Source organism: Camelina sativa, chromosome 17 (genome assembly GCF_000633955.1).
Source record: "Camelina sativa cultivar DH55 chromosome 17, Cs, whole genome shotgun sequence".
NCBI lineage: Eukaryota > Viridiplantae > Streptophyta > Magnoliopsida > Brassicales > Brassicaceae > Camelina > Camelina sativa.
The window spans coordinates 2531767-2550272 of NC_025701.1; the positions used below are offsets into that span (position 1 = coordinate 2531767).

Genomic DNA, 18506 nt, shown 5'->3' on the forward strand with positions numbered 1-18506 from the left:
GTCGGTAGTTTTTTTTCTTGGCATTCCAAAGGAAAAAACTAGTTTTAATAGAATCAAATTTATATACGTTTGTTTTATTAAAAGAAAAAAAATGTTGTGATTTGAATTGTGAGCTCAGGTTATGTGAACTGTGGTCTCCCAACTGTTCCACCCGAAAATGAGACAATAAAACTCTAGTTGAAAAAGAAAGAAAGAATTGAATGCGCCCATGGTTCACATTTCTATGAATAAAAGAAACTACACATGGTCTTGCGCTCGGACTTAGTTTTTCAATATGTATTTTAGAACCTAGTTTTTTCAGTCTGATGATTCCAAGTTATATCACATCACTTAGCATTGTTAAATCGTTGCAAGTTTATAAACTCACAAGTCTGAACACATTTAATAGACCATATATAATCATGCATAGAAGAATAGTACCTTATACTGCTAATTTGATTTAGCATGCAAATATAAAACATGGGGTTAATTAATATACATATAATATATTGTCAATTATTTAAAATTTCAAACTCGCCATTTAAATATTCTCAATTAATAAACCGTATAAGAATCCATATACAAGTGATGAGACCTACATTGATACAAGTTGTATCATACAACAAATCATTTTTACAGAGATTCCAATGTGTAACCAGGGGAATTAAATGTGACTGTGAGAGACAACTTCTTCTTTAATACGTCTTCTCTGTTTTTTTTTTTTTTGTTGGCAGAGTAAATACTAAACACATACACTAGAGTGATTGATTCTTTACCTGATGGAATAAACTCATGTAGTATATAGTGTCATCGGAATATTGGTATAGCAAGTAGAAAAGAAGTGTGGAAGTCTTTAGTNTATGCTCACCCAATCCAATGGATCTCCCTGAGAATAATAATTAAATATTATATTTTCTGTTCATACTCCAAAACTAAAAGGAAAAACGTTTGAAAAATATGTAATACTTAGTTAATAATTAAATAACCTGAAGGGCAAAAACAGCAAAATAAGCTGAAGGATACTCAAGCCATTTTGGGAGCTTAAAGCTCCGATGAGCCAAGTTCCTATGGTATGAGAATGTGATGCTGAGTGCATTCAAGGCGTAGAGCACCAAACCGAACCGTAAAGCTTCCCATTTGTAGTTGAACGGTGCCAAGAGACAGAAAAAGTGCACAATCATAACGGTTGACGCTCTTATTATATCGGCCCACGACCAATATCTATGAATATAAGGCCTTCTTTCCTTACTCACTGTGCCTCTTTGGCTAGAGCCATTACCTCTAACGGGATCACACATTACACCGTCGAGAGAGGAGGTTTATTTTGTTCGAGTTTGAATTATGAGCATTTTAATATTGAACAACGTAGGAGTATATATGGGCTATTGTAAGCTTACGTAAAGGTCCACACGTCCTAGTTAAATGCGATTAACCACTCTTCTTTAATGCTCTATCTACTTCTCCCATTTCCATCTTTAATACTCTGGCACCAGCACATGTTTTCACTCCCCAACGTTCAACTTAGTTTTGTTTACAGCCATTCTAATGTATATATATAGCATTATATCCAAAAAAAAAAAACAAAGTAATACTACGTCTGATACCCAAAAAAAGAAGTAATTATACTATAATCTCTACTTATGGGCATGTCTCCATTGGCCAAATATAAAACTTTACTCCACGCTAACCAAGACATATCTTCGGCCGACGTTTCTTACAGATATTTATTACGAATTGCGTTGCTAGTTCAAGAAATTAATATTTACATGTACAGAGTCACAGATGAAGGCAGGCTAGCTATGTTATCCGTTTCATGCAGTGCTTTTAAGCGCGTTATCTTTATATAGATTCGTGACCTTCTCTACTCTATCATCCAAGGATACACATGAGCTATATGCAGTGCTTTTAAGCAAATATATATAACAGATACAAGAAATTATGTGTTAAGTAAACAAATCGATAAATTACATCTAATTATGATAATATTATAAGATTTTTTTATAAGTGACAATAGAAGTTTCAAATAATCAAATACAATATTAGAGTTCTCATCACTCGTTTTATTAGCTGGTTAAATAAAAAATATCGAGTTCCATTCAAGAAAAAAAAAAAGAAGAAGCAGTCGGTAGTTTTTTTTCTTGGCATTCCAAAGGAAAAAACTAGTTTTAATAGAATCAAATTTATATACGTTTGTTTTATTAAAAGAAAAAAAATGTTGTGATTTGAATTGTGAGCTCAGGTTATGTGAACTGTGGTCTCCCAACTGTTCCACCCGAAAATGAGACAATAAAACTCTAGTTGAAAAAGAAAGAAAGAATTGAATGCGCCCATGGTTCACATTTCTATGAATAAAAGAAACTACACATGGTCTTGCGCTCGGACTTAGTTTTTCAATATGTATTTTAGAACCTAGTTTTTTCAGTCTGATGATTCCAAGTTATATCACATCACTTAGCATTGTTAAATCGTTGCAAGTTTATAAACTCACAAGTCTGAACACATTTAATAGACCATATATAATCATGCATAGAAGAATAGTACCTTATACTGCTAATTTGATTTAGCATGCAAATATAAAACATGGGGTTAATTAATATACATATAATATATTGTCAATTATTTAAAATTTCAAACTCGCCATTTAAATATTCTCAATTAATAAACCGTATAAGAATCCATATACAAGTGATGAGACCTACATTGATACAAGTTGTATCATACAACAAATCATTTTTACAGAGATTCCAATGTGTAACCAGGGGAATTAAATGTGACTGTGAGAGACAACTTCTTCTTTAATACGTCTTCTCTGTTTTTTTTTTTTTTGTTGGCAGAGTAAATACTAAACACATACACTAGAGTGATTGATTCTTTACCTGATGGAATAAACTCATGTAGTATATAGTGTCATCGGAATATTGGTATAGCAAGTAGAAAAGAAGTGTGGAAGTCTTTAGTTTTAGACTTTAGGGTCCACTTGATGGAAATGGTTCTTTCGAGGAACATTCTTCATGATGAAAAGATGAACCAGATGCTTCCATTTGAGCTACCCACATAATATCAAAAGTTACGTACGACGTGTAGCACATTCATTCTTCATCAAGTATACGACATGTCACATGGACAACTTTATTCTTGATAAAAAGATGTTCATGTTCCTTTGTCAAGTTTTCAATAACGGAAGTACATCGATAATATATACCTGCAATCCTTAAGACCCATAAGCTGTACGTCCGAGTGAAGTAACCACAATGAAATTTTGAAAATATTAAACATTCAAATTAACTTTCAAGAGTACAGCTGCAGAGTTAAAATCACCCAATTGGATCACTTCCGCCATGATGATTTTCGACCTTATTAGGTGTCAAAAATAGCTCGAGCATCTTAACGTACAATCATATGGCTGGCTGCTATTGTGGTTCTTATATCACATGTTAGCTACTATACATGCCCAAACTCCACTCCCGAATCACAGGATAACTTTTTGTAAGATCTTTTAATACAAGGTCAGTTTCACTAGCCCAGTAGTATATATCATTGAGTAGTAATAACCAGGCCCGGCCCGTGGCAGAAGCCCACCAAGCAAGTGCTTTAGGGATCATAGCGTGTAGTGTGGTGGTTAGGTAATTTGTTCTTTGTCCTGAGTTCGAGGGTTCGATTCCCCCCGTCTCCTTTTCCCAACAACGTTTTATTTTCTCCCAAAAAAATATAAACGAATTTCCAGAATTCTAATAATAAACTTAATTCGTTAAACCCTTTTATTTTGGGACTCGAAACCCTAATTTCGCAATTGCGCCGTCTCTCTCTCGCACCGGAGAATAATGAGTACTACTTCTACGATGGCTGCTCTTCCGCCGCGTAACCAATCGAAGGTTGACCCGAATAACGTGAACAGAGCCGTGAAATCTCTGTTAAAATGGTGGGACTCCAAATCCAACAAGTCCCAGAAGAACTCAGAACTGAACGAGAACGAGAACGAGAACGACGGTTTCGTCTACCTAATCGTGACAGTGAAGAGAATCCCCCAGTTAGATCGGACTAACCCAATCATGATCCCTCTCCCACATCCTCTCATCGATCTATCCGCCGAAGATTCGCCGGAGCTCTGTTTAATCATCGACGACAAACACAAGAACAAAATCACAAAGGAAGCGGCTTTAAAGAAGATCGAAGCTGAGAAGATCCCGATCACTACCGTGATCAAAGTCTCGAAATTGAAGTCTGATTTAGTTAAATTAGAGAAGGAGAAGCGTTGCTGCGAGCTGTACTTCGCGGAGAGGAGGCTGATGCCTGTTTTGCCGAAGCTGCTTGGGAAAGAGTTTGCTAAGAAGAAGAAGAACCCTATCGCGGTTAACTTGAGGCATGGGAACTGGAAAGAGCAGATTGAGAAAGCTTGTGAATCGGCTCTGTTCTTCGTTGGTACAGGTACGTGTAGCGTTGTTAAGGTGGCGAAATTGTCAATGGGAAGGAAGGAGATTGTGGAGAATGTGATGGAGAGTGTAAATGGGATTGGTGATTCAGTTCCTGGTAAATGGAAGAATGTTAGGTTTTTTCATATCAAGTTGCTTGAGAGCATGGCATTGCCTGTTTATGAACAAGTTGGACATCCTTAGCTTTAAACACTGATGATGATTCGATCTGGTTATACAATTTAGTCACAGGTTTTGGATTTGTTCTTCTGTGGAACTTTTTCTCTTATGGTGATATGCTGTAATGTGATCAGATGATGATTATGCCTACTAGACTAGAGAAAACTGTCTAGAATGATTATAGTGTTTTTGAATGCAAAAATTTTGATTTTCCATGATGAGTGAGTGGGTCTTTTGGTATACTTGAGATATGCAGAAGGAATCACATGAATCTTATATGAAAGCACCTTTGTCATGACGGGACAGGATGGTTTTTGTTATGTATTTGAAAGAATCTAGTTTTCCTAGTTTATGAAATTACTTTATCTTGGCAAAGGTATATTCCATTGAACTTTCTTCGTTTCACGATTCGCAAGATTTGGTTTCATCTTCAAGTTTCAATTCTTGGTGTTTTTCCCAATCTATGGATATATGTGAGTTGAATGTTTGGTCGATATCTTGTCCAAACGGCAAATATGATTTGATGAACTTTGATGTGTGGATTGAAGCTCATGATGGGATGAATACTAGTTTCGGTATCAGTGAATTGTTTTGGTAGACAGTATACAAGAAAACACTTGTGATCAATGATGAAAGCAAAAGGAACCAAAAAAAACTAAAAATTAAATGGTTTGCAAATGTCTTTAAAGTTAAGCTTTATATCTAAAAATGGGAAATATGATTGGAGTCATAAATTTTGATACCCATAATGGAGTCATTAGAATAATCTAATGGAGTTCTATTAACTTAAGTATAAATTTAGTTATCATTATTAAATAAGAAAGTAGATTTATGATTGGAGCGTAACATTCACGCGCACACTACTAGTCTTCCGTGGGTCCACCTTTGTCTTTGAACTCTTTTTGAGAGAGAGGGGAAAAATAGACTTTACTCAAATTAGTTCAGCAGTGGTTGAGAGAGAAAGTATTGAGAAAAAAAAAAGGAAGCACATGGCTTCAGTACCATTGGGGCCTCAGCCTCATGCTCTTCTTGCTCCTCCTCCGCCGCAGCAGCAGCCGCAGCTTCTTCACGACGGTGACGCTTCCAAACGCCGTTCTGAAACGGATTCAGATAAGGTTTATTCCCTCTCTCCCCCCCTCGTCACTCTCTCTCTCTCTCTGTTTTGACGTTTGTGTTTGGTAAACAGTACACATTTGAATTAGAGTTTGGTGGCTGTTCTAGATCTACTCCGATCTAGCTCCTTTTATCTTTTATTATTCTTTGTTCCATGTCTCGGTAGAGTAGAATCGATTTGTATTCTCGTGCTCATGTTATTGTTCGTTCCTCGTTTCTGATCTGAGCTCTTCACCGGAGAGGTTTTTTTTTTACTCCGACAGGAGCTTTTTTTGATATAGGAGACTGCGTTTTTTTTTTTACTTTATATGTTTGCATGCACTACAGCTATAGATTGAATTACTCTATGATTTTTCCCAGCTACAACTTCAAACTTTCTCTCTACCGGGAGATCTAAGCAACAGTAATCTTTTACTAATCTTGTGCAAATTTTAGAGCTGAAATATTTGGTTGCGATTGGCTAACCTACAATGTTCATTCTTCAAAGTACAATTTACTTGTACATCTCTGAATTCACTCATGGCAGGTTTTAGAGTATTTCTATAGTTATGTTTTCTCTTGGCCCATTTGCTTCTCTATCTCTCTCTCTCTCCCTCCCGACATTTATTCTCCATTTTTTTTTACTTTGGCTTGTCCTTCACTCTGGCATATAACTTATTCTATTTTACTTGTATGCTTTTTCTCTGGCAGAACTTACCTCGGTGTAAATGATAAAATTTGAAGTTGGTTTGATTATTTATGTAATAATAGCATTCTTATACTGTCATATTTACCCCGACGCTTGTTAGAAGCAGTAAATGCCTATTACTGATTATATGTGAGGTGGATTGCAGGAAATGACTGCTGCTGTTATTGAAGGAAATGATGCTGTTACCGGTCATATCATTTCCACTACCATTGGCGGCAAAAACGGTGAACCTAAGCAGGTTCGCTTCTAATTTTTGCTTATGATCTCCCTCTTACTACTTTTTGCCTAGTTGAAGTAATTATGATCTCTTATCTCAAACTTCTTTTTGTCCCCTACAGACCATTAGTTACATGGCTGAGCGGGTTGTTGGAACAGGTTCATTCGGAATTGTTTTCCAGGTATATTGTGCTCCTCTGTGCTTGCTAGCATTTACACGTCATAAATCTTATTTTTACTCTCTGACTAACCCAAAAATTTACTATGGTAGGCGAAATGCTTGGAAACTGGAGAATCTGTAGCCATTAAAAAGGTCTTGCAAGATCGACGATACAAAAACCGTGAGTTGCAATTAATGCGATTAATGGATCACCCAAATGTCATTTCCTTGAAGCACTGTTTCTTCTCCACAACCAGTAGAGATGAGCTCTTCCTCAACCTCGTTATGGAGTATGTACCTGAGACTTTGTACCGGGTTTTGAGGCACTATACTAGTTCAAATCAGAGGATGCCAATTTTCTATGTCAAACTTTACACATATCAAGTATGCACTGTTATTTTACAGTTTGTCTCACAAATAACCTCAAATATATTGGACTTTGAAACTGATTAAAAATATCGAATGCAGATCTTCAGAGGTTTGGCTTACATCCATACTGTTCCTGGTGTTTGCCACAGAGATGTGAAACCACAAAATCTTTTGGTACGTCAAATAGCATGGCTTGTGTTTTGTAACCTTGACTAGTTTTTGGATCTAACTTTCTGGTGCATACTGTAGGTTGATCCCTTAACCCACCAGGTTAAGCTGTGTGACTTTGGAAGTGCAAAAGTATTGGTAAGGCTGTTATCCTTTCATTAATTGAGTTTCTTGTGTTGTCTACTTGCTTATGTATCTACACATGTTTTTCATGAGTTAGTATCTACACATGCAGTCCATGAGTTACCATTGAGTGTGAACTGTACCACTTATATTGCTTTCTCCAATACTCAGAAGTTATATGGCTAAGTATAGGCGGTAGCAGAAAAATTCTCAGCCTCGTGAAAGCATTCATTTCATGCATTTCTGTTTTGGTAACCCTTTAAAATATTTTGGCAATACATTTTAGGTCAAAGGTGAAGCAAACATATCATATATATGCTCCCGTTATTATCGAGCTCCGGAACTCATCTTTGGAGCCACAGAGTATACAGCATCCATAGATATATGGTCTGCTGGTTGTGTTCTGGCAGAGCTTCTTCTTGGCCAGGTTAGTGTGGATTTCTCTATGCGTTAATCTCTGCAAAAGTGCCTGCCTGATGTTTTACTATCTCAAACTCTCTCTCTTTCTCTCTACAGCCATTATTTCCTGGAGAAAATTCAGTTGATCAGCTTGTGGAGATCATAAAGGTGAAGTCTCCTTTACTTATACCTGGCTAGTTTTTCTCTTCTAGGTTTATAAGATACCTAGAATCTAGTATATTTGTTACCATAAGTTCTTGCTGCCTTGGTTTAGGTTCTTGGTACTCCAACTCGTGAAGAAATTCGATGCATGAACCCAAACTACACAGACTTTAGATTCCCACAAATCAAAGCTCACCCTTGGCACAAGGTAAGTCATCTCACCTTTTTTTCTGGTCCAACAATTACTTAACGTACACAGTAGTCATAAAAGCATGTCATTTATAACATCAACCGTATATTGTACCCTTGACCTCCAGGTGTTTCATAAGCGGATGCCTCCAGAAGCCATTGACCTTGCATCTCGGCTTCTTCAATATTCACCAAGTCTACGCTGCACTGCGGTAAGTAGTCTCTTGTGATAACTTGTTTTTGACTTTGAGTGAGATGGAGTGGAAATATAGAAGCTCGTTTAAAGTGTTAGGATGGAGCTGAGACTTATTCTGACATTTGTTTTTCTTTGTCTCTTTAGCTTGAAGCATGTGCTCATCCGTTTTTCAATGAACTTCGAGAGCCAAACGCCCGTCTTCCAAATGGCCGTCCATTACCTCCATTGTTCAATTTTAAACAAGAGGTAAAAAGTCAATCTAAGCTCCAAAAAAATGCTGCTTTTTTTGTCCTGGAACTTCACCATAACCCAATTGGTTCTTTGTATGTGGAAACACAGTTAGGTGGAGCTTCAGTGGAGCTGATCAACAGGCTAATACCTGAGCATGTGAGACGACAGATGAGCACAGGATTACAAAGCACTGTGCATGTCTGAAGAAAAAGAGAAGAAATCAGATTGCATGTCTGAAGAAAAAGAGAAGAAATCAGATTTACTACTTCTATTTGATAGTTGACAGGTTCAACAATATTTTAACCACGACTATTATCAGCTTCTATACCCTCTTTAGTTAAGTCAGATTCAGCTTTTTTGAAAAATCAGAAGCTGATAATTGCGTCTATTTCTTTTATTCCTTAGCCTATAGAGTTGAGAGAGACACTGTTCCTCGTTGTATTTTTGTATATGTTTTTGTCCGTAAAACAATTCTGACAGATTCGTGGAGAAAAAAAAAACGAGGTGAAAATATTGAACAAATGTCATGTTCAAAAGTTAAGCTACAAGAACGCCTTTTCTATTTATTTGCCTTGACACAATAACTAACAATATGGCCTGATGATTTGTGACATTTGTCTCTGAAATGTTACTTAGGGGAAGATCTGCATCTGTTTAGTTTATTACAATTTTACAAGTGGTAGGAGTGTCAAAGACAAATACCAATCATGTACCTTAAAATTAAAAATCCCTTACAGGCTAAATTTACCATAGCATAAAACATGATCGTAAAGTAATGGATTCTTATTTCACTTTTTGATTGCCATAGCCAGAGATAATCATATGATGTCTCACCCTAACCAAATCTACAATCCTCCACTCTAGTTAGAGCAACAACCCATTCTCTTAAGAACCGATCCGTCTTCTTTAACGTTTATCGTCTCTCCTTTGCCTGGTAAATCAGCCGACGATCCTTCTCCTCTGTTCGATCCATCCACGCTTCTTTTGCTCACTATCTTGTGGATCTGAGTGAGCACTTCAGTGAATGCGTTTTGAACATTGGTTGCGTCTAGAGCTGATGTCTCCATGAAATACAGAGATTCTCTCTCAGCAAAGGCTTTAGCCTCTTCAGTTTTGACTGCCACTAAGTGGCGCAAATCGCACTTGTTCCCAATGAGCATAACCACTATGTTTGGGTCTGTGTGTCCTCTTAGTTCCCTTAACCATCTTGCTGCATTCTCAAAAGTCGCGTGCCTTGTCACATCATAAATAAGCAAGGCACCTACAGCTCCTCTATAGTAAGCGCTTGTGATTGCTCGGTATCTATCAAAAGCATAAAGAAAACCCATGTATAATCTTAGACATGATTAAAAGAAATACGAAGACAACCACAGTAATAATAAGTTAAGTAACATATAACCAGACGGGATAAGACTATCTTCGATAAACATACTACTCACAGAACAATCGTTTTAGAGGCAATTCAACGTATCTACCAAATGGACACTTTTGTAACGTAACAATCACAGAGTTAAGGAAAGAACTCCACTGCAAAATTCATAATCCATCTATGTCTAGTGCAAACTAAGACAGATGAGATTTTAAAAATGTTGTTTTCACCAAGTTTATGGGGTTTAAAAGCTAATCAAACAAAAGCTCGGAAACCTATCATTGTGTGAAACAGACGGAACAGCACAAAACAAATACAGTAACAGATGTTTAGATATAAACAGTATGTAGCAAGTCAAGTATCTAAAAAAAAGCAAACACTTTTACTACGGGGATGGACCTAGAGAGGAGAGGATTGCATGACCTGATCAATCAGACCTATATATGAGAGATACAGATCTATTACATAAGAATCTAATATAAGCACAAAACCTACGGCACATAAGAAAACCATTAGTAGCCTAAAAGTGATAAAATTCCTAAGTAAATTTGCAGAGTTTGAGCCATGATCAGCATAGCCTGAGACAGTTCTCCAAACATGATCAAGTTCTAAGTTTAGGCAATCAGGCTTTGTTTAGAAATAATATAATTAAGGTAGTAGAGAGATCAAAGAATCAGAAATTGAACAACCACACTTTTAACTTCTGAGATAATTAAAAACACCAAGTCTTGATCTTTACAACACCAAATCACTCCAAACACACAAGTCCAGATTCATGAATCAAGTAAGAAGGAAAGAAGAAGGGAGGAGACGAAATCGGACCTCTCTTGACCAGCAGTATCCCAAATCTGAGCTTTGACGACTTTGCCTTCGACTTTGAGTGTCTTGGTAGCGAACTCGACACCGATAGTAGACTTGGATTCGAGATTGAACTCGTTCTTTGTAAACCTAGAGAGCAGATTTGATTTGCCGACACCTGAGTCTCCGATCAACACGAGCTTGAAGAGGTAATCGTATTCTTCATCGGCTTTGTAACTTGACATGATTCGAAATTTGGGATTTAGAGAAAAGCTGAATTGGGTTTACTCTCTCGTAGGTGTTTGTTATTTTTGATGATAATGATTCAGATGTTGATGAAAACATTGAAAAGAGCTTTTTGTCGGGTTGGCGTAATATCGCGTTTATTGCTTCTCTTTAGAAAGAGATTTAAACCGATAAAATCAAATTAAAAAGGTTTAATTTTTTTTTTAAAAAAAATCCGCTTGATTAGTTGCATAATTAAGGAGATTTTCTAAATCCAGTAATGTAGGTGTTTTAACAACTTCCACTCACAAATTATCAATTTTAAATTTCAGTTTTCTAATTTAAATACTACTTTTAACTTAACAAAATTTATGGAATAATTAGGAAAATATGTTGCATTTAGTTGCAATAATACATAAATAAATCAAACATAAGCCTCAAGCGAGAGAGCATCACGAGTCAATAGAGTATTGTATCCTCCTATCATGATCGACAGACTATATAATATGGTGTTTTTTTTTAAAAAAAAAATTGACTTCGTGTGTGTTCAATTCGTGGCGTACATCGTCGCGTTGACTTCGTGTGTTAAGAGTATCCTAACGACTCCATGGCTTTCAGATTTTCTAGATCTTTACAACTAGTTTGAACATGGTAAACAAAATGATGCTTTCAAATTTTGTAGATTATACTTGTTTTGTTATTCATAGACAACGTTTCAAGACATGAATAAATCAGAGAATAAATCCTCTGACAAATGGAAGAGTCCATACCCATGTTGCCAAAGGATAAAGCTGAGCAATTCTTGCGCTTGGCAAGAATCGATATCTGGCCTAGACCAATATGGCGACTCTTCCACCAATGCTAAAACCACTAGCCCACCACATGAACGTTGTTGCTTCTTCAAATTGGCACATAAATGTGCACTGCACTCATTCAACGTTCAACAAGTGGTACGTAACGTAGTGGATTTGCAGTAACTTTTAACTTTGATATATCAAAATCATCTCGATCCACTAAGACAAATCTTGTAAATACAACAATCCAATAACATTCTCTTATATATATATATATATATATTACTTTACATAATTTTGTTTTTTTTTGTCTTCTCAATATATATTAAATTCAAATATGTGTGTCCACTTTATAAATCACAACAACAATCTGACAACACAAAAAAAATCTTATCGACGTTGTAACTACAAGCCTACAACTAATCATCAATCATTAAAGACAAAAATTATAGACAAAAGTGCAACCAACAATTAATTGACCAACTAGATGATTGACCAACAATTAATTGATACATATTTTTATAAAAATACAACCCCCCATATAAAATCTATTCCCCATATGCTTCCATATTTTTATTCCACTAGCTATAATACAGAATAATCCAAAAAAAAAAAGAAAAAAAAAAAAAGAAAGAACGTAAGAAACATGATCACCCCGGCTCACCACACGCTCAAAAGTGTCCCCTGTTTTGACACGTGTCAAACGGTCCAAAATAAGGTCTTAGACACGTTTGGGGTAAGCGAAGATAGAAAGAGAGCACTACTACAACAGTACTACTACTACTACTAGCCCAAAGCAAAGCCAAAGGTGGTCCACGTCCACCCCATTCAATTCAATTTCAATTTCATTTCATTCACAGTGTTCACAAAAACATCGCAACACGGCATCACGCGTCCTCACGTTCTTCCCTCCATATCACGTGTCTGCTTCTCCACGCGCTTACGACTTGCGCGTCACGATACTCAGCACATACGCCAGCTGGCAATAGTGCGAGTCCGGCTGGCTTTTTAAACTAGCCTTATCCACATTTTTCTAATATACGGAGACTACGCTATTCCCACTTGGCTGTCTCTTCTTTCTACATCACCGTCGCATCCCATTGGTCTTCAAGTACGTTGTTAAATGACATGTACTTTGTTAGACAGCGAAGCAGACGACTCGGTGACACACCGTGACGGTCGTTTCTTATTTTTTTTAATTAAGATTAAATTAATTTTAAGTTAAGCCCCTTGGATTTGACCAGTAAAATCATAACTAGACCCCAACTAAAAAGAAATAAAAAAAAATTAAAAAAATAAAATAATATTCCTTTTGAGATTCATTTCAGATCCAAAGACAAGAGAGCTTCCCATATCACACACGATGTACGACTGTTATACGTACGACTTTATGCTTAATTTCACATTCTCACCTTTTATTTCCTTCTGTTTCTTCTATTTTTGCCCCTTATGTTTTACTAATCTCAACATGAACACCCAAATATTTAATTTGTTGTTCAGTATATATATATTTTCTCATCTTTCTTACTAACACTTTTAATTCATCAATATCTTATTTTATTTTTAAAAATATTTCTAATAAATTATTGTAAATCATCATAATGTAAAAAAGGACATAAATCTATTAATTATACTCAAGCATATAAAATTTCCTATTAACATACTATATATGAAAAATTTCATATATAGTATGTTATTTTTATTTTTGTTGAAAAAAAATAACATACTATATATGAAAATTTTATCCAACTTTGTTTTTATTTGGAACAACTCAACTTAAATATGTTTATTATACTATTAATGTCAAAAGAAAAAATGTAAAGGCCAACAAGATGTGTGATCATGTTTTTATTATTCATGAAAAAGGAAATGGTATCTTTTGAATGGTAAGAAACTTTTGACTTTTGGAGTAATNGATACTCAGCACATACGCCAGCTGGCAATAGTGCGAGTCCGGCTGGCTTTTTAAACTAGCCTTATCCACATTTTTCTAATATACGGAGACTACGCTATTCCCACTTGGCTGTCTCTTCTTTCTACATCACCGTCGCATCCCATTGGTCTTCAAGTACGTTGTTAAATGACATGTACTTTGTTAGACAGCGAAGCAGACGACTCGGTGACACACCGTGACGGTCGTTTCTTATTTTTTTTAATTAAGATTAAATTAATTTTAAGTTAAGCCCCTTGGATTTGACCAGTAAAATCATAACTAGACCCCAACTAAAAAGAAATAAAAAAAAATTAAAAAAATAAAATAATATTCCTTTTGAGATTCATTTCAGATCCAAAGACAAGAGAGCTTCCCATATCACACACGATGTACGACTGTTATACGTACGACTTTATGCTTAATTTCACATTCTCACCTTTTATTTCCTTCTGTTTCTTCTATTTTTGCCCCTTATGTTTTACTAATCTCAACATGAACACCCAAATATTTAATTTGTTGTTCAGTATATATATATTTTCTCATCTTTCTTACTAACACTTTTAATTCATCAATATCTTATTTTATTTTTAAAAATATTTCTAATAAATTATTGTAAATCATCATAATGTAAAAAAGGACATAAATCTATTAATTATACTCAAGCATATAAAATTTCCTATTAACATACTATATATGAAAAATTTCATATATAGTATGTTATTTTTATTTTTGTTGAAAAAAAATAACATACTATATATGAAAATTTTATCCAACTTTGTTTTTATTTGGAACAACTCAACTTAAATATGTTTATTATACTATTAATGTCAAAAGAAAAAATGTAAAGGCCAACAAGATGTGTGATCATGTTTTTATTATTCATGAAAAAGGAAATGGTATCTTTTGAATGGTAAGAAACTTTTGACTTTTGGAGTAATAATAATATATAGTGGTCATAGTAGCTTGGTCTATAGAATAGAGGGGGCATATATGATATTATTCCAAAATACACATATGAGGCTGGAAACAGAGTTTATATATTTTTTTTTATTAATCTTTTTGAGTTTTCCATATAAACCCTAGATTAAATTTCACGTTTCATTTTTGGGTTAGATAGAAGAAGATCAGATTCTTCATTTTGCCAAAGGAACAAAAAAAGGTGAGTCTCGATTCCTGACTAATCCAAAGAGATAATTTTTTTCTCCGTTTTCAATTTTTTTTTTTTTTTTGTCTCTTTTCTTCTTTCTCGGGTTCTTCTTTTTGTGATTGATTGCTCAATTGAGGGATCGGGTCGCTTCGATTCGTGAAAGGTGGATCTTTTGTTTTAGCTTTTGGGTTGTAATTTCATGGATCTTGCTTTCTAGATGATAGGAATGTGTCATTCATTCGATTTTGTTATTTTGCCCCCTGTAAAGCTCAGTTTTTGTTTTTTTGTTTGGTTCTTAACTCAGTGATAGAAGATGATTAGTGACTATTGTTGATTGATTTTGATATCTGGGTATTGCTCAAGCTCTCGATTTGGTTTCATGGGTCTTTAAATTACCAAAAAAATTTGATTTTTTTTTTTTTTTGGTATTTCTCTGCGTAGATCTTGTTCGTGGAGATTGACCTTAGTGCATTCTGGTGTTTCTCTTGATGCAGATTTGTTGAAGGAGTGTTTTAATTTGTGGAGGGATTTGGAGACAAGCAAAGATGATTTCGAGGTCGTACACGAATTTATTAGACTTGGCATCAGGGAATTTCCCTGTCATGGGAAGGGAGCGTAGGCGGCTTCCTAGAGTAATGACAGTTCCTGGTAATGTGTCTGAGTTCGATGAAGATCAAGCATATAGTGTCTCTTCCGATAACCCTTCCTCTGTTTCCTCTGATCGAATGATCATTGTTGCTAACCGCCTTCCCTTGAAGGCTGAGAAACGGAATGGGAGCTGGAGTTTTAGTTGGGATCAAGATTCTTTGTATCTGCAGCTTAAGGATGGTTTGCCTGAGGATATGGAGATATTATATGTTGGATCTTTGAGCGTTGATGTTGATTCTCATGAACAAGACGATGTGGCGCAGATACTCTTGGACAAATTCAAATGTGTTCCTACGTTTTTCCCACCTGATTTGCAGTCGAAGTTTTACGACGGTTTTNATATAGTGGTCATAGTAGCTTGGTCTATAGAATAGAGGGGGCATATATGATATTATTCCAAAATACACATATGAGGCTGGAAACAGAGTTTATATATTTTTTTTTATTAATCTTTNTGTGGCCACTCTTTCATTACATGCTTCCGTTTTCAGCTGATCATGGTGGGAGATTTGATAGGTCTCTTTGGGAAGCTTATGTTGCGACTAATAAGCTCTTCTTCCAGAAAGTAATCGAGGTTATAAATCCAGATGATGATTTTGTTTGGATTCATGACTACCATTTGATGGTCTTGCCANTTTTGAGTTTTCCATATAAACCCTAGATTAAATTTCACGTTTCATTTTTGGGTTAGATAGAAGAAGATCAGATTCTTCATTTTGCCAAAGGAACAAAAAAAGGTGAGTCTCGATTCCTGACTAATCCAAAGAGATAATTTTTTTCTCCGTTTTCAATTTTTTTTTTTTTTTTGTCTCTTTTCTTCTTTCTCGGGTTCTTCTTTTTGTGATTGATTGCTCAATTGAGGGATCGGGTCGCTTCGATTCGTGAAAGGTGGATCTTTTGTTTTAGCTTTTGGGTTGTAATTTCATGGATCTTGCTTTCTAGATGATAGGAATGTGTCATTCATTCGATTTTGTTATTTTGCCCCCTGTAAAGCTCACTTTTTGTTTTTTGGTTTGGTTCTTAACTCAGTGATAGAAGATGATTAGTGACTATTCTTGATTGATTTTGATATCTGGGTATTGCTCAAGCTCTCGATTTGGTTTGCTGAGTATTTAAAATTACCAAAAAATTTGATTTTTTTTTTTTGGGTACTTCTGTGCGTAGATCTTGTTCGTGGAGATTGACCTTAGTGCATTCTGGTGTTTCTCTTGATGCAGATTTGTTGAACTAGTGTTTTAGTTTGTGGATTCTTTTTGGGGATTTGGAGACGAGCAAAGATGATTTCTAGGTCGTACACGAATTTATTAGACTTGGCATCAGGGAATTTCCCTGTCATGGGAAGGGAGCGTAGGCGGCTTCCTAGAGTAATGACAGTTCCTGGTAATGTGTCTGAGTTCGATGAAGATCAAGCATATAGTGTCTCTTCCGATAACCCTTCCTCTGTTTCCTCTGATCGAATGATCATTGTTGCTAACCGCCTCCCGTTGAAGGCCGAGAAACGGAATGGGAGCTGGAGTTTTAGTTGGGATCAAGATTCTTTGTATCTGCAGCTTAAGGACGGTTTGCCTGAGGATATGGAGATATTGTATGTTGGATCTTTGAGCGTTGATGTTGATTCACATGAACAAGACGACGTGGCGCAGATACTCTTGGACAAATTCAAATGTGTTCCGACGTTTTTCCCACCTGATTTGCAATCTAAATTTTACGACGGTTTCTGCAAGAGACAGCTGTGGCCACTCTTTCATTACATGCTTCCGTTTTCAGCTGATCATGGTGGAAGATTTGATAGGTCTCTTTGGGAAGCTTATGTGGCGACTAATAAGCTCTTCTTCCAGAAAGTTATCGAGGTTATCAATCCGGATGATGATTTTGTCTGGATTCATGACTACCATTTGATGGTCTTGCCGACGTTTCTGAGAAGACGGTTTAACAGGATAAGGATGGGATTTTTCCTTCACAGTCCCTTCCCCTCTTCTGAGATATACCGGTCTCTGCCTGTTCGGGAGGAGATACTTAAGGCGTTACTAAACAGTGACCTTATTGGCTTTCACACTTTCGATTATGCTCGTCACTTCCTTACTTGCTGCAGTCGGATGTTGGGTCTTGAGTACCAGTCTAAGAGAGGCTACATTGGCCTTGAGTATTACGGGAGGACTGTGGGAATCAAGATCATGCCAGTCGGGATCAACATGGGTCGGATTCAGTCTGTGATGAGATATTCAGAAGAGGAGGGTAAGGTGACGGAGCTCAGAAATCGTTTCGAAGGTAAGACTGTGTTGCTTGGTATCGATGACATGGATATTTTCAAGGGTATAAACCTGAAGCTTTTAGCAATGGAACAAATGCTGAGGCAGCACTCAAATTGGAGGGGAAGGGCCGTTCTGGTTCAAATTGTAAATCCCGCTAGGGGTAAAGGTATTGATGTAGACGAAATACGCGGTGAGATCGAAGAAAGCTGCAGGAGGATCAATGGAGAGTTTGGGAAACCTGGATATCAGCCTATCATATATATTGATACTCCGGTTTCGATTAATGAAATAAATGCCTATTACCATATTGCTGAGTGTGTAGTCGTTACAGCTGTTAGAGATGGTATGAACCTTACTCCCTACGAATATATTGTTTGTAGACAGGGTTTACTTGGATCTGAATCAGATTTTAGTGGCCCAAAGAAGAGCATGTTGGTTGCATCAGAGTTTATTGGATGTTCTCCTTCGCTTAGTGGGGCTATACGCGTAAACCCATGGAACGTTGAAGCGACTGGAGAAGCCTTAAATGAGGCCCTTTCAATGAGTGATGCTGAGAAACAGCTGCGACATGAGAAACATTTCCGGTATGTTAGTACTCACGATGTAGCTTATTGGTCAAGAAGTTTCTTGCAAGACCTAGAGAGGATATGTGTGGACCATTTCAAGAAAAGGTGTTGGGGGATGGGGATTAGTTTTGGTTTCAGAGTTGTGGCACTCGATCCTAATTTTAGAAAGCTTTCAATACCGTGCATTGTGTC

At 36.3% G+C, this 18506-nt stretch overlaps 4 protein-coding genes across 9 annotated transcripts in view; 3 read left to right on the forward strand and 1 right to left on the reverse strand.

Moving 5' to 3' along the window:
• LOC104754794 (ribosomal L1 domain-containing protein 1-like) lies at positions 3707-4783 on the forward strand. Its single transcript, XM_010477063.2, has one exon. The coding sequence runs from the start codon at positions 3801-3803 to the stop codon at positions 4590-4592; it is 792 nt and encodes a 263-aa protein (XP_010475365.1). The 5' UTR covers positions 3707-3800; the 3' UTR covers positions 4593-4783.
• LOC104754795 (shaggy-related protein kinase iota) lies at positions 5500-9063 on the forward strand. The gene is made up of 12 exons (XM_010477064.2): positions 5500-5683; positions 6515-6607; positions 6708-6767; positions 6857-7129; positions 7214-7288; positions 7364-7420; positions 7692-7832; positions 7922-7972; positions 8079-8174; positions 8284-8367; positions 8496-8597; positions 8691-9063. The coding sequence occupies exons 1-12, from the start codon at positions 5558-5560 to the stop codon at positions 8784-8786; spliced, it is 1254 nt and encodes a 417-aa protein (XP_010475366.1). The 5' UTR covers positions 5500-5557; the 3' UTR covers positions 8787-9063.
• LOC104754796 (ras-related protein RABA1a) lies at positions 9215-11161 on the reverse strand. Its single transcript, XM_010477065.1, has 2 exons — positions 10774-11161; positions 9215-9884 (listed from the first exon to the last, which is right to left on the reverse strand). Exons 1-2 carry the CDS (start codon positions 10992-10994, stop codon positions 9443-9445), a joined length of 663 nt encoding a protein of 220 aa, XP_010475367.1. The 5' UTR covers positions 10995-11161; the 3' UTR covers positions 9215-9442.
• The window catches only part of LOC104754797 (probable alpha,alpha-trehalose-phosphate synthase [UDP-forming] 7), a 7420-nt gene continuing 3628 nt past the window's right edge, over positions 14715-18506 (forward strand). The window contains exons 1-3 of one of the 6 annotated variants that reach the window (XM_010477069.2): positions 14715-14860; positions 15343-15404; positions 16785-18091. In XM_010477069.2, the coding sequence (XP_010475371.1) occupies positions 15394-15404; positions 16785-18091 (1318 nt within the window). In that variant the 5' untranslated portion in view covers positions 14715-14860; positions 15343-15393. Of the gene's footprint in view, positions 14861-14940; positions 15012-15342; positions 15405-15957; positions 16131-16151; positions 16234-16713; positions 18092-18506 lie in introns of those variants that run through there. The other 5 variants (XM_010477070.2, XM_010477067.2, XM_010477066.2 and 2 more) reach the window with 5 other exon arrangements.